The sequence below is a fragment of the Psammomys obesus genome, unplaced genomic scaffold (assembly GCF_907164565.1).
Source record: "Psammomys obesus unplaced genomic scaffold, mPsaObe1.curated_primary_1811, whole genome shotgun sequence".
Lineage (NCBI taxonomy): Eukaryota > Metazoa > Chordata > Mammalia > Rodentia > Muridae > Psammomys > Psammomys obesus.
In genome coordinates this window covers 31,575,739-31,598,820 of record NW_026585504.1, presented here as the reverse complement: position 1 = coordinate 31,598,820, position 23,082 = coordinate 31,575,739, and the positions used below count along the sequence as shown (strand labels likewise).

General features: G+C 39.6%; 1 protein-coding gene across 1 annotated transcript in view; it reads right to left on the bottom strand.

Annotated features, from left to right (window-relative positions):
• Window positions 1–346: 346 nt before the first annotated feature.
• The window catches only part of Pdhx (pyruvate dehydrogenase complex component X), a 60,921-nt gene continuing 38,185 nt past the window's right edge, over window positions 347–23,082 (bottom strand). Inside the window, exons 4-11 of the mRNA XM_055599720.1 lie at window positions 22,580–22,782; window positions 20,497–20,595; window positions 14,056–14,230; window positions 12,511–12,658; window positions 10,059–10,117; window positions 7,996–8,154; window positions 4,210–4,274; window positions 347–2,273 (exon numbers count right to left, since the gene is read on the bottom strand). Coding sequence (XP_055455695.1) covers window positions 2,015–2,273; window positions 4,210–4,274; window positions 7,996–8,154; window positions 10,059–10,117; window positions 12,511–12,658; window positions 14,056–14,230; window positions 20,497–20,595; window positions 22,580–22,782 — 1,167 coding nt within the window. The 3' untranslated portion in view covers window positions 347–2,014. The remainder of the gene's footprint in view (window positions 2,274–4,209; window positions 4,275–7,995; window positions 8,155–10,058; window positions 10,118–12,510; window positions 12,659–14,055; window positions 14,231–20,496; window positions 20,596–22,579; window positions 22,783–23,082) is intronic.

The window sequence follows — 23,082 nt, the reverse complement described above, 5'->3', positions numbered from 1 at the left end:
AAACCAGAAGAGGGGGCTAAGGAGAGGGCTCGGTGGGTGAAAGCACCTGTCATCCAGGCCTAACCCATAGCCTTGGATCCCCAGAGCCCATGTGAAAGCCAGACACAATGACCCTCCCTGTTCTCACAGGGAGATGGGAGACTGAGACAAGAAAACCGCCAGGAGCTAGCACATCAGCTAGCCTGGGATACACAGCAGTGAAGAGGTCACATATTAAACAAGGAGAAAAGAATCCGCACTCCAGGTTGTTCTCTGCCTTCTATACATGCACCAAGGAACGCCTGTCCACACAACCAAGCACACACATACACACATACACCCACATAATATTAAAACTCAGTCAGAGTGACCTTGAAAATGATGAAGTTTATCAAACATTTTGAAAATGGCATTTGGTAATAATTTTAAGTTAATTTGACACAAGGTTTGAAGAGCACATTTTAAAACAGCTTGTGAAAACTGAGTAACTAAATGAGGTATTTTTTTTTTTTAACAAGTGATATACTGAGACACTAATTATTTTCGAAGGCTCTTTTGTTAGGGCTATAGTTCATCATGTCATACTTAATACAACTTGTACTATATAGTCTTTCTTCTGGTGATTTATGTCAACTGACACAAAGGAGAACCATTCTGTGACTGGTGAATTAAATTACCATTCATTACCATTCAATTTAAATACTGTTATCTTGCCAGAGTTGCCAACAGAAAGAAGCAGTTCTAACATTAATGATAATGACGAACAATTTGGTTCAACTGATGGACTAAAAGAGGGATATTTCCCATCTGTTCTTTTTCCTAGGTCTTCTCCTCTCTTATGAGATAGGGTCTCACTTTGTAGCTCAAGCTAGCCTTGAACTCATGGGAACCCTCCTGCGTTGGTCTCCCAATTACAAAGATTATAGGTGTGTCCCACCACCCTGAGCGTATAGGCCAGTTTTCTGTTTTGCATGTCATGTTAAAGTAGACTAGAGTTTTTTTATTTCCTCACATTTGATTGTACAATATAAACAGATTACAATGCTTTAACAAACAACATTGTATTTAGAACAATACAAACTTACAATGCATGATGAGACAGAACAAAATTTATTTCAATATTTTCCAACTCAGTATGAATATGAAGAGCTCACTTTTGAAGTTTAGATCAAATGCAGCTTTTCACAGGGAAAAACAAACAAACAAAAAACCCAAAAACCAAAATCAAACAAACAAACAAACGCTCTCCCAGCCCCCTCGGTGAGATGGGGCCTCAGTGTGTAACCCAGCTGGCCTTAAATGAGTGATCCTCCTTTCTCAGTCTCTTAAATGCTGAGGTTACAGTTGTAAACCCAGTTGTTCCCCAACTTTTACGAGGTAGGGTCTCTGGACAATCAACTCTTGTTCTTCTTCCTCTTTCTTCATTTTTATTGTATTTTTTAGAAGTTCACAGTATCATAGAAGTGAAAAGACTGGAAATATATATAGCTAAGACACCTGGCTTTATATACACAAAGTTTAATAATGTTGTCACAACCCCTAGTAAAATGTAATACTTATGTACTACTCTGGAATAAACTAACTGTACATATTAAATTGTTCAAGTATATCAAGAGCACTGCTTATTAAAAAAAAAAAAAAAAGAGAGAGAGGTCCCAATATCGACAGACATCTCTTTGAAGCCCAGTTGTGATTTCAACACGATTAAGGGAGAGTTCTAAGATTTTTTTTAAGTTTTACAATATCATATATTTACAAGTATCCCCAAATTTCAAATGAACCAAACATGGATGTGGCTTACATCAGTTTAATACCCTTCTGCACAGCACCAGAGGTTAAAATGCATCTGACTAAACAGTCTTTATTAGTTACAATTTATCATCAAACATTTCTACAATGAAAATAATGGGAAAAGGAAGCCAGCTCAGGCCAAAGGCTTTCGCCTTAAATAAATAAGCATTTCATCTATTCCATACTTAACACCCAATCATGTCTCTGCCTCCCAACTAGTCAGTGGGCGGCTGGCCTCTGAAGGCTATGCAAGCCGCATGGGATTCTCTAGGTTTGCTTTGAAGCTTTCAAGAAACCTGGTGGCTAGTTCGTCATCCACCACTCGGCTGTCACTTGACATTGTGACAGTTATAAGCTGGTGCTGCCGCAGTTGGGGGTTCCCCTCTTCATCCTCACTAAGCTTCAGTACTGGGCGAAATCTCCCAACTGCCAAAATACAGGCCTGAGGCGGGTTGATCACTGCGGTGAATTCATCGATGCCAAACATGCCCAAGTTGGAAATACTAGAGAGAGGGAAGAAAAGACTGCTGAAGGTGGCATGGCCCAAATACATGTGTGTACTTTATTTAAAAACTGTAGTATGCTACTGAACCTCATACTCTGCTACTCAAAGAGCAAAGAACACATCTATCAGCATACATATGAATATCACAACTGTTCCTGAAAGGTCAGTACTCACCTGAAGATTAAGAAAAGGAAGGTGTGTCTAGTGAAGACTAGGAATGCAGCTGTTGTGCTTACAGATGAACTGATGGTCTACAGAAAAAAGCTAAAGCTCTACACAGAAACTCAGGATTAACAAGTGGATTTATGCTGCTAGGCAAAAGGTCAACAGAATTACATTTTATGTAAGTTATTAACATTTAACTGTGAAACCTGAAAATCATATCATTTAGCATAATTCCAAAAGACAGATATCGGGCAAATTTAATGAAGATCTATGACCTCTATGAAGAAAGGTATAGAACAAATGAAAGAAATCAAAGCCCTCAGACACACTCACTAACAGCTGCGGAACCAAATTTAATGCAGAAACCCAATCAAAATTGCAGCTAGGCATTTGCTGTGTGTGTGTCTGAAAAATGGCAAATGGACTCTAAAGCTTGTTGGACTATGTGGAGCCAGGAAAGATAAGCACGAGTGTGAACAAAGCTGGAATGTCTCATACCAAACATCTGACAGTTGTGTTTCAGTGTTAGTGAGTAAGAGCCAAGCAAAGCCAATGCAAAATATGACATGGATGCTGAATAAGACAGTCATGTCCTCCCCTTGCTGCAGGGGAGAGAGAAGCCTTTCAGTAAGAGACCTGGGCTGACATCAGGTTTTTATGGGAAAGAAATATCCCTGGCCTCTACTTTTCACCAAGTGAAGATCTTAGTCTGATGGGCATGATCTAGCTACAAATGGAAGGAGAAAGGCAGTGTCCCCCCGCCCCCAGACAACCTAGAAGAGTTTCATTGGAAATGCCAGAGTCCTGACAGAGGACAAACAGCACTAACTAAGCGAAAACACGGGCACATAGAAATTCATGAAAATGCAGAGTCTCTGTCCACACTACCAGGAGAGCCAGAGGTAAGGATGAGGGATCTGAAGCCACCTACCAGTACACGCATCCTACAGAAGTTGTGCATCTGCACATGCTATGGCCTACGGACTGGTTTTAAAGAGCAGATGCAAGACTTTAACAATGACTTCAACTGATGAACTACTGGGCAAGCAAACAACTGACGAATAAAAAGGTGTCTGACACTATTCATTGGCATGTTCCTGACCACAAAATACAGCACTACACACCCCGATGGCAAAAGTTGAAGCCTAACATTAACTATTGTCAAGAACACAAAGCACTGGGACTCTGTCTCCACTTTTGTCACGGCAGATGTACAAGTCTATACAACCATCTGGAAAACTCTTTGACAGAGTTTATCACAGCGTTGAACCCGGGAATTCTACTTTTAGGACCATATAGCAAAAACAGGTACCATAAGACAACAGTAAGCATGTGCGTGGTGCCATAATTCTGAGAGTACCAATCTGGAAAGAACTTCAGGACCCATGGAGAGTAAGACTGACACGAATACATTAACACACAGATTAATAATCACAGGAAAGGAAATGGCTGCAGTTTATAAACCCACCTTGCTTATAAAGTAAGTAAAAAATACAAGTTTAAGAACGTGGATGCCATTCTATGATAGCCAACAGCTAATAAAAAGAATACTTAAGACCAATAGGCTCCTTCAGCTGTGAAAGGAAGGCCTAACTACTCCATTCAATACTGTCACATGTCCTGCTCTCTAAATTTAAAGTACATGAGATGGAGCTTATGTTTTAAAAATGTCTTAAACAAATGAGAAAACATGAGAAAGGTTGACATGGGCTGAGTAAGTCTTTTTCTATTTGCTTGATACTATTGCTAATTAAGAATTTAAATATTACCTAAAAGATCCTCCTTGGTACTCCTCAGGCAACAATTTTCCATCTCTTGCTTTTTTTGACAGAACCTGAGAAAAGGACAGAGCACAGCAACAAAATCATGTTAGAGTTAATTGTGTTACTGGAAACACTTGTATAGGGCAGAGCCCCATCTGGAGTTCAGGGCAAGTGTTAGATATTTAATCACTTGTCTGTGGAGACAACAGTAAGCTTGCGAGCAGACAACTTGAGAAGTTAAAGCTCAACAAAGTTCCTTCAACAGCTTTGGAGCTCTTGACTTGTCATGAAATGCTCTGTCTTCCACACCACACTGTATACATTGGCTATAAAAGTTTTTTTTTCTTGAACTACAAAAAAAAAAAAAAAAAAAAAAAAAAGAGGCATTCTTTCTTGTCAATCCAGTAGGTTTTGAAGAATTATAGTACACATGTCTCATTGATTATAAGAATAAGCCTGCCTCTGTCTTTTAATGAACCAATAGCACAGGACCCAGGGTTTGCTACAATATATACATATAATTATATTTGTGGAAATATTAACTACATACAGTATATAATATAATATAGCAACTCTTCTATAAGCCATGGAAGATTCGGAAGGGCTGTAAAGGTAGTACTGGAACTGAGACAAAACAATGAGAAGGAGCCAGCCACGCTAGGATCCAGAAGCTGTGTACTGCCAGCATGAGTTCTGAGCCAACCTGGCAAGATCTAGGGTCTCCTAAAAGAAAAAAATAAAAATAAAAAAGGTTCCTGGCTGGCCAGACAAAGAGCACTAGTCTCCTCCCAGCTTGCTCACGAGCTGCCTGAAGCCTTGATCTCATGTTCCTGCATAGCCTTTACTGCTTCTCTGGTGGATGATTGGTAACTCAGACCTCATTCTTGTTAACTTTCTGTCTCAGTCATGTATCTCAATCCTGAGCCACTAGATTTGTCTACTGGCCAGAACACCACAACTGTATAACTGCATTCCTTTCTCCTATGTTGCCAGTCGAGTCACTGCCATGTGCGTGGTCTAACTGTTGATTCTTCAGGTACTCTCCGGATGCTCACTCCTTAAAGAAGAAATGAGATTTTTGTTTGTTTGCTTGTTCAATTTAGAAAATATCACTGATTTAGAGGAATAGTGGCCTCACTGCTAACCAAACACCTCAGCGGGAAGCGAAAAGCTTAGCTGTAGGCAGCATACGCTCTACTTTAGAGCCTAGCAGATGGGTTGAACAAGAGATCCATTACTGCACTTCTCAGAAGCTTACACGAGCTATTTAAGTGTTTTCCTGATCAGTTTACCAATCTCACGAAGTTATTATTTTGTCCTCAACAGGATGTCTTTAAAGAGGACCAAAGAGAATGAACATATATGAAAGGCTTACAGGAAAAGCTGACACACAGGCTAACATGGCAGTACACACCTTTAGTCCTAGCACTCGGGAGGCAGAAGTAGGTGGGTCTCGGTAAGCTAGAGGACAGCCTGGTCTACAAAGACAGTTCCAAGACAGCCAGGACTACATAGAGAGACACCTTTCAAATAGGGGGGGAAAAGGCTGATACAGAATTCCTGCTGGAGTTCATTACAGTCACTGCTGTCACTGTGAATTATACAAACACTTTAAAATTCTCTAACAAGCTCACAAAACTTTTACTTAAGAGACAGTCATATTAGTCTATATAGTCACAAAATGATTTTATTTTATTTTTTGGAGGGGGGTCTTTCAAGCAAGGTTTCTCTGTATAACAGCTCTGGCTATCCTAGAACTCACAGAGATCCACCTGCCTCTGCCTCCCACGTGCTGGGATTAAAGGCATGAGCTACCATGCCCAGTGATTTTATTTCTAGAATTAAAATCATTCTAATTTTTTTTCTGTTCAAACACAAAAGCGTATTTTTGAACAAGACACACTATAAAATCTCCATGTAGAAACCACAACAAAGTGGTAATTGTAAAGAAACATTCTTCTAAAACTGGAACATGGATTGCTTACCTTTCCTGGAGGGTTAGGAGTCAAAATTCAACAAGAAGGCACAGGCGAGTAAGTGCATTTATTACTAAAAGAAGGGCTGCAACTCAATCACTGTGGCTAATGAGATCAAACACTGCGCCTAGTTCAGCACTTGGTGGTCCATAAGATCAAGAGTGGCACGCTGATCTGGACTGCCACAGCAGCACGGTGAGCCAGTGCTCAGCAAACCTGAAAGGTGCGGGGAGGCTGCAGGGACTGCTTCCTCATCTCAGAAACAGCGGTTCTTTCAAAGAGAAGGACCAGAGAATGCTAACACAGCTATTTTAATACTGTGGTGCTAGAGTGGTAAGAATTGCCAAATTGCTCAGAACCAATAAAACCTATAATAGCTAAAATTTTAATGCACATCAAGATTGGAAAATCCCAGCTCTACAGATCAGTAACTTCAACCCAACATTTTTAAAATGTTATTTCAACACTTAATCTCATTTCACTCTCACAACATTGAAGTATATTACATGATAAATAAAGTTCACGAACAGTTTCCCCTGAACTTGTAGCTTCACTTTGTGGCATTTCAGTTATCCTGTGGTCAACCCCAGGATAAAAATATGAAATAGAAAATCCTAGATATGAATAGTAAGTTTGAAGCTACAGGCTGTTCTGTAGCACAAGGCAAGCGTGTACTGCCTCTCTGGTCCAGCTTTCTCATGCTGTGTACACTGCCCCTCTGGAGACACCGAGCAGCTTTCTCCACCAGATTAAGTCTCCCAGCATCACCAGACTGCTCACTCCAGTTAGATGTTCACCTAATTCATACTGTACATAAAATGTTTCCAATGAGCAGGAATAACGATGCTGGCAATTTTATTACACTAGGCCATTATAATTGTTCTACTTTAGTGTTATTGTTAACCCCATACTGTGACTGATTCATACGCTAAGCTTTGTACAGGTCTGTTTGTACATATAGAGTGTGTTTGGGCATCTATGAGGGTACCTTGGGATGCAACCTTTGTGGGCAGGAAGAAACAACTCATGTTATATCCTAGAAAGTCAGCCTATTAACTTTGACTTTTAACTCATCTCACCACCTTTCAGTGAAAGAAAATAGTTGCATTTTAATCTGTATAGCTACATGTTTGCAAACCTCAAAGAATGAAGAACTAAAAATGTCAGCCCTACTAAATTCTCCTTTAATTATGTATAACTCTAAAATTCTAAGAAAGAACATTGTTTATAGCTTTATGTTTAAAAACCCTAGCACATGTTTATTTTGGGCACATGGAACTGTGCCCCATTTGTGAGCAATGGAAACCCTAAGACAATCTTTAGGACTGTGTTTTGGATGTTGAACAATTAAGCTTTTACAGAGAACATGAATGGAGCTGACCTCTAATTTAGCTACGTTACTTTTAAAATGTTGAAATATTAAATATCCTTAAAATAAGTAACACCTTGATAAAAACGGAAAGCCTAAATATGTAGGAGGCACTTGGGATCTCCCCTTACCCTCACAGAAACCACAGTGAAACCTGACTGAGTCAAGGACCTCGAATGGGGATTAGAGATGGTCCCACGGTTACGAGTATATACTCTCTTGTGGAGGACCGGGACTCACTTCTAAGCACCCTCATAGGGGAATTCAGAACCACTTGCAACGCCAGCTCCAGGGCATATGGAGACCTTCTAGTTTCTAACGGCACATGCGCTCACACATTCACATACCCTCCGCTAACATATACATCCACACAAGAAAAGACTCTCAGCAGGCACTAAGATGAAAATGCAATCAGCAGTTTGAAAGCACAGCCTTCTGGACACATACCTTTACAGAGTCAGCGATCTCCTGTATGCCCTTAGAAGCTGCATCTTTTATGATTGGAGTAATTAAACCTTTATCTGTTGCCACAGCCACTGAAATGTCAACGGAGGGCAGCTGCTTTGGGCCTTCTCCATCCCAGCTGACATTAACCCCTGGCATTTGCTGCAAGCAGAAAAAAAGAAAAAAAAAAAAAAGCCAGTATGAAGGAAGAAGCTTGAGATTAAAGTAGTCAGAGAAATATGACTTATATTATTGTGCATGTGTATACAGCTAGACAGAAGGAAATACATAAAACTCTGGTTTCCAAAAAATGAACACTGATTGCTCTTCATGTTTGGGAAGAGAAAACACTTTTCAGCAGTATGCATGAGTGAGAAAATTCTGGTAACATACATGTTTTGAATTAAATGACCAATATGAGCTTGACGGGAACAGTGTAGCAGAAAACAGGAGTGATATTCACCTACTTTCCTTTGACATGAAAACTGGATTTTTTAGTACAATTTGAATATCTATTAACAAGCCCTCAGTAAACGAGCCCTCTATTTAAAAGCCATTTCCTGAGCGTTACAAACAGAAAACAGACATCACGCATGCACAGGTATAGACTTAACATAGAGAACTAAATCCGCTGAAGGATAAGAAGAATATACAAAATGACTGAACGCCTACATGGTGTATACTGACGTGGCCAAGACCACAGAGCAAAACTGGTACTGAATACCGAATTCAAAAGCCAGTTTCTCTTCTCAGAAATCCCCTGCTTTCTGCAGAGCAAGGTTCAAGCGTCCAGGCATGGCATTTTTCTGATGGCAGAGCACAGCCTGATTCCACTCTGCCTGTCTCTTCTGCCACCCTGTTAGGATGGACCTTTTTCCTCTATTTAGATTCCTGTTTTACTCCTTTACATTGTAATCACTTATTCTTACAATTTCTCTGCATTGTGCATTCACTCAACAACGCCCCAATGTTGAAATAGTGAAAACAAAGTCCTAATCCCTCAAAAGATCCCAAGTTCTTCAGATCATACAGATCACAAAAGACAAGGGGCTGGGGGGTTGGCCAGGTTGAGAGCGTACACTGCTCTTGTAGAGGATCCCAGCCCGGGATTCCCAGCAGCTGCACCAGGTGCCTCTCAGGGACCAGTAACTTCAGCTCTAGGGATCTGAAGCCCTCTGCTGGAGTCCATGGGCACATGCACACACGTACATGCCCATAAACAGAAACACACATACACATACCAAAAATAAAATCTTACTTAAAAACCAAAAACAGGTAAAAGCCCCAACACGGAAGACTATCTTGGAATGACATTTAATTAATGGCTACACAATGAAGACCCATGGACATGATCTAAGTTGGATTCAAAACAATATTCATAATTTTAACCCCTTTTAAAAATTATTAGAATGAGTTCTATACTCAACTTTTCTAAACAACAACAACAAAAAAAAAAAGAAAAAAGAAAGAAAAAGAAAGCCCCACAGCAAAACAAAGTAAATGGGGAAAAAAAAGACTGCACCAATACAAGCAAGACAGCATTTTGAACATCTCAGACACACTGAAGAATCACAGCAATCAGAGTCTCCCGGCTAGTATGTTTGGGAAACTGCATGAGGTAGGCGACTTTCTGGGAAAATGTGTGCTTCAAAAATGAAGAGAAGGGGGCTGGAGAGATGGCTCAGAGGTTAAGAGCACTGTCTGTTCTTCCCGAGGTCCTGAGTTCAATTCCCAGCAACCACACGGTGGCTCACAACCATCTATAATGAGATCCGGTGCCCTCTTCTGTCATGCTGGTATACGTGCAGAAGGCTTCTGTTTACTCTGCCATTCGTTTGCACTGCACAGACTTGCGCATCACCCAGTACAAGGGGATCAATTAGCACTGACTGAATAAATGGTCTTTATTCTGCTTTAAGTACTTTGAGAGCCCTTTTGAGTCTAGGTTTCCTTACCTGTAAAGCAAACTAAATTAAACAATAGGAAAAATTTTTAGCAGTAAAATTATACACATCTTAAGCCAAGAGACATTTAAAAGCCACAGTTACTTTGCTTTGGCCACTTACTTTAAGAGTAACAGCTGCTGCTCTGATAATAAAGTCATTCACTGAGACTTTAATGTCATCTGAAAGAAGAACAAGCACATTAAAGCCCATACTTGTAATACTTAAACGCTGACCCTTATGATTTCAAACTTGTACATTATGGACAAGTCTGGCGCATAGCAATGAAAAACACCAGATCTGCAATTGCTTTGTAAAACAGGTTTCCTTGCTCAGCAAAATGTGGAGTACACAAAGTCCTACACACAGTATAAGTGAGGGTGCAAAAGCTCACTTCTCGGGGGGTTGGGATAGTGTACAGCTGAGGAGATAAACCAGTACTTACTATACTCAGGGCCTGGAGTTCAATTTTTAGTATTCTTTCCATCAAGAAGCTCACTTCTAAGCCCTGCTTAGCATTTTGGAGAGGAAGTCAGAAATCATGTATGAAAATCGGAAGAGGACAGCACAGCTGCAATCAAATAAAAGACCCACCCATGGCATGGAAGGCAAAGAATCTCTGCACTTGTGCACCAGTTGGTTCTCCTCATTTTCAAATGCCCTTACTCAGTGCACACTACCTAATACATTGAAAATATCACAAGAGTAGTGTGTGTAAGTACATCAAATAGGTGAACTTATAAAGGGTTTTATAAAGGGTGATTACATTTCTTCTTTAACTAATAGAGTGTGTGACAAAAAGAATTTAAGACAAGCATTTTAAAGCATTAAACAGAGCCCTTAAATGGGAGCTATTTTATAACTCAATGCCACAAGATACAGAAACGGCCAAAGAAGCAGTGATGCTGGCACATGCTGAGGATCCCTGAATTAATGGTGAGTTCATGTGGCTCAATTTCCTTGCAATATACATAATAATTTAAGAGCAAAGCTTGGTCCCCAATCATAACTACATGTTTGCGTTTTTCCTTTGCTGTTGCCAATGGCTAGGATGGCAACAGAGAGGGACAGGCACTCCTCTTTCTTGTAAGAAAGAGAAAGACTTGTAGAAAGACCTCGTGGTGAAACTCTAGTTAATAATATGTGGCAAGAAACATGTATGCTGTTACTGCGGCATCATGATAGTCTACATGAACAGTAGCTCCCTCAAGAGTACACCTGAGATTTTAAACAGAGCTTAGACAAATGGCGCCAGCTTATACACTGCAAAGCTGTGCAGTAACTGTCAGCTGTACATCATAGTCTAGCTGCACATCCAGAAATAGATAAACATTCTGGTTTGGGGTTTTTGTTTGTTTTTGTCTAAAATCTCCTCTAGGAGTAGAAATCTAAGTGCATTTCCAGTATTTGGAGACATTATAAGACTAACACAGGCTAAAGATTTGGTCTATCCTCTTGTCCCAGCTTCCTGAATCCACTAACACCCAGCCAATATAAAAAAATCTTAACAAAATGTTAATAAAATGTTAATAAAACAGTACATGAAAAAGTTTTGTATGAGGAATTTCGGGTTGATTCAACAACTGAAATTCAACTAACATAATTTGGCATCTTACCAAAAGGCAAAGATTATCTCAAAAGCTGAAAACCAAAAACAAAAAACTTTTTGACAAAAATTCAGCATCCACTCATGCTTAAAATTCTCAGAATACAGAGAATGGGAATTTCCTCAACTTGAAAAAGATCTATAAAAAACTTACTGTAAAAATTAAAGACTGATGCTTCTCCACACCCAAAGTTTAAGAACCAGTAAGGAACACATGTCTATACCACTGGCATGTATAGCCAGTGCAAAAAGGTGAGAGAGAGTGTAAATGGGTTGGGACAGGTGAGATAAAATCTTCATGCTAACCATCCATGCCTCTCTGAAGCTGTAGTTTAAAATGTTTATGGAGAGAATTCAATTTAACAATATGAAAATACAATTAAAAATTGCACAAAGAAGAGTGATATTCAAGTGATATCTAAGATATACTGACAACCCACACACTCTTTAATCAGGTAAGAGCTTTGTCCAGCTTTGCTTGTCCAGCTAGAACTATTAAAAGATCTTGAAAATTAAGAGAAGTATTTAGCCCAAGCAAGTCATTCATCTGTCCTTACCCCTGGCCCCACAAAATACCAAATCAAGGGAGACAAAAATATTAAGCCTATTTTTACTTATGAAAATGACTAGCAGAGAACAAATGACATCATAAAACTATTGCAAGGGTTGTATGTGGCAGAGTGTGGGATGAATGCAAACTGAATGACAAGGTGGAAACATCACAAAGAATGAAAGCACAGAAGAATTGAAATCCTTATTGTACAGAAAGTAGTAAACTGTGATTAATTCAATATTATGCACCTAATCTATTTCAATCAGGAAAAAAGCCATTCTCTCTCCCATGCTAAAACAAACCAGAGTACAGTGTGGTCAGGTCAAGAAATGAGATTAAAAGGTACATTCTATAAAGAACTTCATGATCTTCAGATTAGCGTTCATTCCACAGTAAGTAAACTCAACTTTCCTGACCTTTGACCAGATCTTTTCTAACTTTTAGAACTGCTCCGAGGTCACAGTCAGCAGTGGCGTAGGCATGAGGCACAGTACTTTTTGATTCAGTTAGCCTCTTGGCAATGACTCTTCGAATATTGCTGGCAGGAATTTCAGTGAATGTGCCCTGTCCAAAAAAAAAAAAAAAAAAAAAGCAATTTGCCCATTAAAACATAAGTAGAATGGAAAAATATAAATAAAACTACTACCTATCTGAAATCCAGTGTTAGAGACCTAACAATTTATTATTTAAAAGATTAACTTAAGAAAAGTACTATTAAAAGTCTTTACAGAAAGGGAGAATATAAGAAACCTAATTTATTTGGCTTGAGTTTATACAACTGTAGAAAAAAGAGCAAAATTTAAATTTTAGTTGTGAATGAGGTATCTTATATTACCATGTTTAAGATAACTAAAAGGAAACTAACCCATCATCGCTGTGTACATATATACCATGTGTACCCACACATATATAGGCATGTACACACGCATATGTTTATGTATGCACAGGTATGCTGAACATGAGAAGAACACAGAAAGAAATATCTGTCTATCCATTCAGACAGCCTGAAAGCGGTTTTTGTTACAATTGCTGATTATAGGCAAGTCTTAGAAAAACGGCATAGTACAGAAAGAGGCAACATACTACATAATGAATAATCAGTCAAAGAACATGCATTTTGTTATTTAAAAATAATCCTGAGTATCTTATTTCCTAGGTATTAAAAAACATAAACTATAAACAAGATAATAAAAATTCTAATTTTAATATAAATTTTCTTATAAAGGCATGGGCATCCAATTATATTTAACCCCTTCCTCATGCCTTATTCCATTTAAAGATAGAATTACAGTCACCAAAGGATAATAAAAAAAAACCTATCATTTATTTTTCCTTTTACAAATGACACTTTAAGAATACTTTCTGTTAGCAAAGTGTTCTGATCAAACAGAATACATACTTTCTATACTCTGTGAGAATTTGAAAGATTTGTCTTCCTATTTTGAATAAACTACTACAGCCTACTTTAAGGAAGATTTGACACATGAAATTTCTGTGAAGACAGTGCACTGTCAATGTACATAAAAAAATGTTGCCTGTGAAACTCTTAGTTCTCATTCCTTTCCGAGCATGATAATGAATCATCTTTTCTATTAATGGAAGCAGTATATGTTCATGTCTATGATTTTTTTTTTTCAAGAAAGGGTTTCTGTGTTAGCACACATGCACTGTACAAAGGGGTTAGAACTTGTAGTAAAATGGAACCAAATCACATTTCTACTTGGAAGACAGTGCCATAAAGTTCCGTTTGTGTCATGAAATCTACAAAACAAAACAAAAAACCCCACAAAAACAAACAAACAAACAAACAAAAAAAAAACACAACCATTTGGGGGTTCTCTCTGTATTTACAACTTTAAGCTATTGTAAAATAGACTGATAAAAAGTACTTAAAAAAGCAGATAGTACCTGTTTTTATTTCCTTTTTCACATATCTAAATTATCAGAGTCTTACTGCTTACCGCTGCATTAGGTTGCCCCGGGACAGATACTGGTGGGATCATTGGCCGAGGGTAAGATGGCCCAGCTGTGGCCTGGGGAGGGACAGATGCTGCAAGAGTAGACAGAGGAGTTGGGGCTGGTCGGGATTCGGTAATCTTGCCCATCTGTTTCAGCTCGACTAACTTGAGCGCATCTCTGGAAATGAGGGGAAATTGGGTAACCATGAAACAACAAGGAGTAGACAGTCTTAGAAAATGGTGCTGAGGTGAGCGGAAGATAAACGCTGAAAGCACATACTGCAAAATCTAAGCAAGTCCTTTCCCATGACAGTCTTCTGATTCTTATTAGGTATCCGATGATTAGTCATACATTTTCAAAACCCAACTGATAATTTGAATTCCTAATAATTAGAACCTACTGGGCATATCTGAGATGAAAATTCTCTCCCAAACAAAATCTCTTACTTAGTATCTTATGGCAACTTGACACTGCTGGCATTCTGTGACAGGTCTAATCTATTCGATCCTAGAGTGTGCCCCAAATAACCCCTCAGTATTGGGTAAAGATAGTAATTTTTATTAAAAAGTAAACCTGTTTCCTTTTGGGAAACAAGTGTTATTAGTTAGATAAACAATACATTAATTAAAACGGTTTTACTTTATGCTCATGAAATAATTGTCACATGACACTGAGAAAGTGCCAAGTTATATAATACCTGTGGCTTTCATTAGAATATTTCCTAAATTATCCCTTAGAAGGAACAATAATTAAACTATTTACAGACCTGACTTTTGTACTACTTTGTAAAACAAAGGTGCAGTTGTTCGTAAAGGGATATAATTAAGACTAAGTTGTCAAGTCCTCAGCTGTTTGGTAGGTCAGTTAGCTGTCAACTTCACACAGCCTACAGTCATCTGAGAAGGGAGTCTTGATTAAAGGACTGTCCAGGATGGATTGGCCCATGGGCCCATCCGTGGGGGGCTGTCTTGATTGTTAATTGCTATAGGAAGGTCCAACCCACTGGAGGTGGCAACAGTCCCTGTGCGGGTGTTTCTGAACACATGTTCTTGGAATATTTTAGATCAAACTAAGAAAGCAATAGAAATGCTACGTCATTCCAGAGTCCCAATACTGAAGAGCGGGGAAGAGAAGAAAGACCTCTCCGAGGGTCACATGTACTATATCACTCAAATTGTCCAGGTGGGAGTATTACCACTCCTAATTTAGACACACCTGGACACAAACAACTTAAACTCAGTATCTAAGTCGGTCTGTCCCCAGCACCCACGCCACTACAGGTGCTGGGATTACACATCACACAAGACTCCCCACCAAGCTCTATTCTACAGTCACACAAACAAACGAGAGAAACGGAACTGCATCTTTAAAAAGGAATAAAGCAGAGAATAAGACAGAAAGCAATGAGTGAGAAGACTGGTTATTTTACAACAGAGGAGCTGGGGGAGGCCTGGGGAGATGGTCGGTAACGTAGGACGGTGTGAAGGGCCGGGAGAAGTGGGTAGAGAACATGCAGGCTCTAAGACGACGAGGGTTCTAATAGAAGAAAGGCCAGAGCAGAAGAGTGGTGAGCAGGGTGGAGTCGCAGGCAGCTGAGCACAGCCTGGGCAAGAACACTTGTGTATGCCCAGGTTCAGAGCCAGCTGCAAAGCCTGTGTTTTCTACTTTCTAACAGCCGTGGACATGCTATGCAATCGAATAGAGTGAAAGCAGTCTTCTCCTAAGAACAGACTACCTAAAGAGTAACCCATGATAAGCAGAATGCTAGAACTGAACAAGGAACTGCGATGTGCCTAACCTACAGCTACTGGCAGGACCCTCTGACCTTTCCTCACCAGACAAAGAGTCACAGGGAATAGCTGGTGATGGTACTGCTTCTCAAAGGGTGGGCCACAGCCTGGAGATGGTAACCGAGTGGCTGAGGGAGTGAAGGGGCCAAGTGTTCCAGGGAGTGATCTCTGGACCTTTACGGCTTTTAACCAGCTTACTTCTACTTGGAAATCAATTTTTACCCATAATATTTATAATCCAAATCCAAATTATGACTTTACATGTATGGGCCAAGGTCAATGATAGCGGACACAATTCCTGGAGACTGCTGTCGTGAGTCCAATGGCCAGCTAGATGAAAATGTTAGCACTGATATAAAGTAAGACCTACTGACTCAGAACTATGCCTCCAAAAAGGAAATTTTCTTATCTAGAGCACTTATAAGCTGAACATTATAGTTCCTTCCCATTTCATGTGAGGTAATTAGATACTTATCTAGAAAAGTGCATTATCAGCAAATAACAAACACATTTCTTACACAGATTTCTCACTTGCTCATCAGATCAAACCACATACAAGGAGATGGTAAAAACCTACATGTCTAGTATCTGGATTCATCAATCTACAAGCTAGGGTGCTGACGTTAAATTTCCTGTCTAATTTCCTGTCTGTACAAGTGCTTTGTCAAGGAACAGGTGATCTGGTTTTACTCCTGAAGTAATTAAGAATACTGGGTAAACCAGAACTTGGTGAGGAACCAAAGTGAAGAAGAGCCACTAATAACAAAAAAAGCAAGGAAAAAGTAATTCTGACCATGGATTGCAATCAAGTTTTATTATTGATTTTACAATTACATAGCCCATGAAGTGTAACTGTTAAGTGTTGTTTAATAACAGTCCACGCTTTAGTTGCTATAATGCAGAGAGGATTTTAATGATTTCTACCTATTAAATAATTAATCAGATTAAACTGATTAAAAACTCTAAAACAGGAGAAAAACAAATGAAGCATGTACTCTACCAAAAGCAGACAGTGCTTGGGAAATTAGCTCCAGCAGAATCTTTTCCACATCTCAGAAGGTAGTTCCCGCTGTGCATCATCAACTAACTGGAGACTATTACTTCAACTAGACAACTACCTAACACGCCAACTTTTGATGCTGTGACTGACATGAACAAAAACACTAAGAACAATTCTGATTTAACTGTTGGATATTAAGATTAAGGCTGATAGCAAAGACTCTTACTGTGTTAACGAGCCTGACTGTGGCCTGGCACTCGTCATTCGGGCAAGCTAACTCATGACTCCGAGCTTCTGAACAATACAGAAGTAGAACAATACTTTTGTTCTAACATGAAATTTAAAAACCAGATCAGAGGTGCTGTTGTGTGGTCAGAACTGCTGTGACACCACCTGCTCTGTATTCTGAGCTGATGAAAGCGGAGAGAAGATGGCACTCATCATTTCCAGAACCTGTCTAAGGCATGGGGTGGGGGGTAGGGGTGGTTAAGCCAAAGCCTTGAGCTCTACAACCATTTCAGAAGAAGGCATTTCTGTGGAAGCCACTAGGGCAATTCCTCTCTCTAAACTTCATCTTAATGCTAATCAGCATAGAAAAGCAAAAATCCTTAATAAAGCATGCATTAAAGATGCTTTTCTCATGAAGTCTTCTGTAATGGTTCATACTCAGAAGAACATAGTTGACTTCTTTATGGTAGTGAAGGCATAAAGGCCAGGAAAAGAACTGGGTATTAGTGGGAGAAAGAAGGCAAAAGCATCAGAAGCATAACTTTTAACACTGTTTCCTTAAGGTATCAAGAAGATAACAACATTACTGTAATTTTAAACAGGTTATTAAAATATCTGTGCATGCATTAAACATTGTGGGACATGCATTTGGCAGGCAGGGAGAAAGGCTCCTACAGCTTCACAGCCAGCCTGGTTTATGTGGTCACACCCTAAGGTGGAGGGTAGGGGGAGCAGAGAGTCCCATGTCTTTGCTGTTCTACCATTAAAACTGCTTTCCAAAAGGGGACCTAGTCACTAAGTTCAAGAACCTTTTCTCAGATTCTATAATCCTTGACTTTTGGATCATTCTATAATATCTTAGCACAGAAATTTAGTCTCCTAAGTGATGTGGTTGATGCTGATTCGATGACAATCACTGCTTTATGATCTACTCAAACTTTCTCCTCCATTTTCATCATATGGGTCCTTATTCCTGGGCAGCTTTGTGATACTGACAGAAAGCTTCAGACATCAGTTATTCTTCTAAGGCAAACCATTCCTCAAACCCCTTAGTCAACCTACTTCTGGAGCCAACATTTTCATGACCTAGACCAGGATCCCAGACACACACTCTAGAGTCTCTTTTATGACTTCCAAACACATTAAGGGCAGTATTCATTATCTCCTACCTGCATTACTTTATGAGCATTACCTCAACTGATCCACTTACCTCAGAGGCCATTATCTGTTGCAAGTTATACTGCATGAACTTGCCAAGCTGATCCTTCTTGGGTATAGCTATAATTATTTTGCATTTATTCAAATCCTCAGTGGTTAATGAATTAAGCAGGCCCTTCATCCTATCTCTCAAGTAAGAGACAGGGCAAATTCATCTTATTATGAAGGTGGTTGTTTTATTCCATGCTTTTTGCAGTGTCTACTAAGACATAATCTGGTAAGTAATTAAAAAATATAAACCAGGATAAGAAGACCAGTTTCCCAGGCCAGAACCACCACTTTATTTCTATTCTATGTGATTTATCAAAGTTCTAGCCAACATCAACATTTCTGATGAGTATTAGCTGCAGACATTGCTGTGGTGACTTTACATGTGGTCACAGGCCATCTGATAGCCTTTGTTGTACCTTTATTAGGCTACGTCCCACTAGAGAGGGCCCATCTGTTTTCATAGACCGCTGAGGGACCACTTAAAACAAATGCAAAGCTTCTGGCTATTACAAATAAAGCTGCTACAAACATGGTTGAGCAAATGTCCTTTTTGTATACTTGAGCCTCTTTTGGATATATGCCTAGGAGTGGTATGGTAGCCAGAAGCTGGAAACAGTCCAGATGCCCCTCAACTGAAGAATGGATGCAGAAATTGTGGTACATCTAAACAATGGAGTATTACTCAGCAATGAAAAATAAGGAAATCATGAAATTTGTAAGTAAATGGTGGGACCTGGAAAGGATCATCCTGAGTGGGTTGTCCCAGAAGCAAAAAGACACACATGGTATATACTCACTCATATAAACATACAACATAGGATGAACCCGCTAAAATCTGTACATCTAAACAAACTAAGCAAAAGAGAGGACGCTAACTAAAATGCTCAATCCCCATCCTGAAAGGCAAAGAGGATGGACATCAGAAGAAGAAGAAAACAGGAAACAACCTAGGAACCTGCCACAGAGGGCCTCTGAAAGCCAGAAGAAGAAAACAGGAAACAAACTAGGAACCTGCCACAGAGGGCCTCTGAAAGCCTCTGCCCTGCAGACTATCAAAGCAGATGCTGAGCCTGATGGCCAACGATGGGCAGAGTGAATAGAATTTTATGTAAGAAGTGGGAAATAGCAAGAGCTGGAGAGGACAGGAACTCTACAAGGAGAGCAACAGAATAAATAAATTTGAACACAGGGAACTTCCCAGAGGCTCATACTCCAACCAAGGACTATTCATGGAGATAACCTAGAACCCCTGCACAGATATAGCCCATGGCAGTTCAGTGTCCAAGTGGGTTCCATAGGAATGGGAAGAGGGACTGCCTCTGACATAATCTGATTGGCCTGCTCTTTGATCACCTCCCCCTGAGGGGGAGCAGCCTTACCAGGCCACAGAAGATGACAATGCAGCCACTTCTGATGAGAACTGACAGACTAAGATCCGTGGACTTGGGGAGGGGCATGCATGCAGAAAGGGGAAGGAGGGTGGGATTGGAAGGGGAGGAGGGAGGGGCTTATGGAGGGATACAAAATGAATAAAGTGTAATTAATAAAAGTTAAATAAAAAAAATGCAAAGATGCACCAATTTCTTGACTGCAAAGACCAGAAAGATATCAATTTAATACATCTCATAAATGACTATGTTTTCCCCCAACCCACAGAACCCTAAAAACTGATACATCCAGGAGATATCAATAAAGCTACTTTGTTGACAAAACTAAGGAAAAGCTGAAGTGTCTATCAGATTTTAAGGCACACTATAAAACACTTATAATTAAAATGATATTAACTCACACACAGATCAATGAAGGAGAAAAGGAAATCCCTAAAGAGAATTAACTGCAGATGGAGATTGCTTTGAAAGAATAAACAAGCTCTGAAGAGCTAAGAATTAATGTCTTTTAAAAGTATACTTCCATACCTGGGAAGTTTAAATGTGACTGTTTATACAACTTGAAGTATGTCTCCCTGCTTGGTGCTCTAATGTTCTGCATTATCACCATTTTTAAGGATGTGGCTTGGTCACTGAATTAGACCTATTTCTTAATAATGGTACAATTATTGAAAACACCCTTGCACAGAATATAATTTACACTAACAAAAGCAATTAAAACCAAAAAAGAACAGTGTATCTCATTTTAAATCTTCATACAGAAGAGCTTTTACCAGAAAAAGATAAGCAAAGGGAATGACAATTACAAAAATGCACACATGCACATACTCTTTAGTGAAGACTCCTCGAGGGCCCGTGGCTGTGCCCTGGCTGGCATCCAATGAATGTTTTTCCAGAATGTTTCGGGCAGCCGGACTTATGCGGACTCTAAGAATAAAAACACCAAGATGAATTAAACTAATTATCACTTATATTGATTTAACTAGATCTAAATGTGAACAATTTTGCTGATAATCAGGAAAGTGAAATCTTAACACTGAAGCTAAAATGACTGTCAAAGATGGCCACAGTCACATAAATTAATCTGTATCAGTCTATTTTATTGTCAAAACACTTTTGTAAAGCATTAAGTAGTTACCAATTCTAAGTAATCTTTAAATAAGAGTAAATGTTCACTGAGAGAAGGCATCCAATTTGACTGATTACACAGCATATGGTTCTGCATCACAGACACCAAAAGAAAACCAACCGTGGTGCTCCTTCATATACTTACTTAGCATAGAACAACTATATGCTAACTTCCCTCTCTAAGCACTTTTCAGTATGTAATGGAGTAGTTTTGAGTGTGAGCACACTGCTGTGCAGCCACCACGGTCATTCAGCTGCAGGATTTCCTCATCTTCTGGCCCCTGCCACCACTGTTCAACTGTCTCTCGCAATTAACTCTTCAGGAATGCAAATAGAAAAATAGAGTATTTGTCCTTTTGTGTTTTCCAGATGCCCAAGGGCTCCAGTTTCTCCACATGCACTGGCAACACTTGAGGGCTTCTGAGAGCAGTCTTGCTGGGTATGCAGGGGTGGCATGTAGTGGCAGGGACCATTTCACATACCTCCCTGCCACCTTCATCACTGGAAGATGGAGCTCAAAGCCTTTCTCCCATCTCTAACTGGACTGTTCTGTCGCTGCCGAATTGTACCTTTTATGCATGTCTTCAAGTTCATGGTATATACATGATCACTACCAGGAGAAAATCTCACTGATTTTTACAGGCAAAGCACCGAGGCACATGTGGTCTTATAGCTATTAAGTGTAGACTCTCCTATCAAGACTTTTAAGCAAAGTAGCCACTGTAAATGTCCATAAACTCAGAAAAAGAAAGTACAACAAGCACAGTCAAAAAGTTTAAAAGGAACAAACAGAAGGGAGCAACTGTGATCCTCCCTGGAATTTTGGAAAAGTAGATTCAGGTTAAAGGGTCTCATGCTACCAAGTCTTTATTAGATTTTTCAAGACATTAAAATTTAAGATTTTTTTTTTTCTGTAAGATTACACTTGGATTGATTGCAAAACAATTTTTAAAAGTCATTGTGTGGCAATAATTGTGCAGTTCCATGTTTTAAGAGGTCGTGGCAGGTTCACATGAGTGTCTAAGCATGTCTAGTCTTAGCTAGACAGTGCACACACACTGTTATCTCTGAAATGGAGAAGACCTTGAAGACAGCACAGGTGAGATGGCTTCTGATGTCATCATAAGTCAGAGAAGGAGAAACAAAGGGAGTTCGGACATGTGGGCAGAAATGCTCTATGGCACAGGGAACTAAAAGATCATCACTGATGACCCAGATCTCATCACTGTACATTGTACTCTGTGATCAAATACCACAGTATGCTTTGTAAACAGTAATACTGGGGCTGGGACATGAGCACCTGGGTTTGGATCCCCAGTTCCCACATAAAAGCTGGGTGAGGCGGGACAATGTTTACAAGTACCTGTACTATCCCAGAATAGCTGGAAAAATTTACCCATGTTATCATCTCAAATACAAAACTGCTTGAACAAGAATGCGTGCTAAAATGATAATTCCATATTGTACCAATTATACTCTGGCACTAGAATTTACATTTTAGTAATCTGAATTCTGTGAAAAGAGACACAAAAATAAAGTTTGGTCTCATGAATGCCATTCTTCAATTTTAGAACCTAATTCAGGTCCAACTTGGATACAGATAATTTATTATGTACTAGACTATCAAGGCTTTTAGAAGGCCCAAACAAAACAGGCACTCACTAACTTGTTTATGGAATGAAGAAGGATGTGCTTGGAACCTGATATTGATTTCAATCGTAACCTTTTTACATGATAATAATCATGTTTGATTAGACATACATGCTCAAACAAATACACTCACTGTGGTGTCCCTACTGTGTGCTCCTTCCTGGCAGGGCTAGGAGTCTGCGGTTGTGCAGAAGGCTGAGGAGGCACTGCTGGTTTGGGAACTGGAGGTGGAGCACCGACATCTTTGGGAATTTCCACGCGTTTCCAATCTTCCCCTTCTTCAACCATCAAACCAATGAGTGAACCCAGCTGTATATTTTTAGCTCCTTCTTCAACCTGTATTTTAAAGATATAATGGTCAGAATGGAAAGACCCAGGGTCAAACGAAGTCACAAATTCTCCACATGTGAAGAAGACCTGAGCTAAAGGACATTCAAAACAGAGGGTTCTCCCCTGCCCACTCCTCCTCCTCCTCCTCCCCTCCCATGTACTAATGCTGCCTCCGGAAATGAGCAAGACCCAGAATAGCTCCCTTCTCTGGCAGTCTTCAAAACCGGAGCTTCCCTTACTTCTTTGATGTCAATTAATTGCTATTCATGGAGGCTATGGTTACAGATGTCAACTACTTGTCTTCAC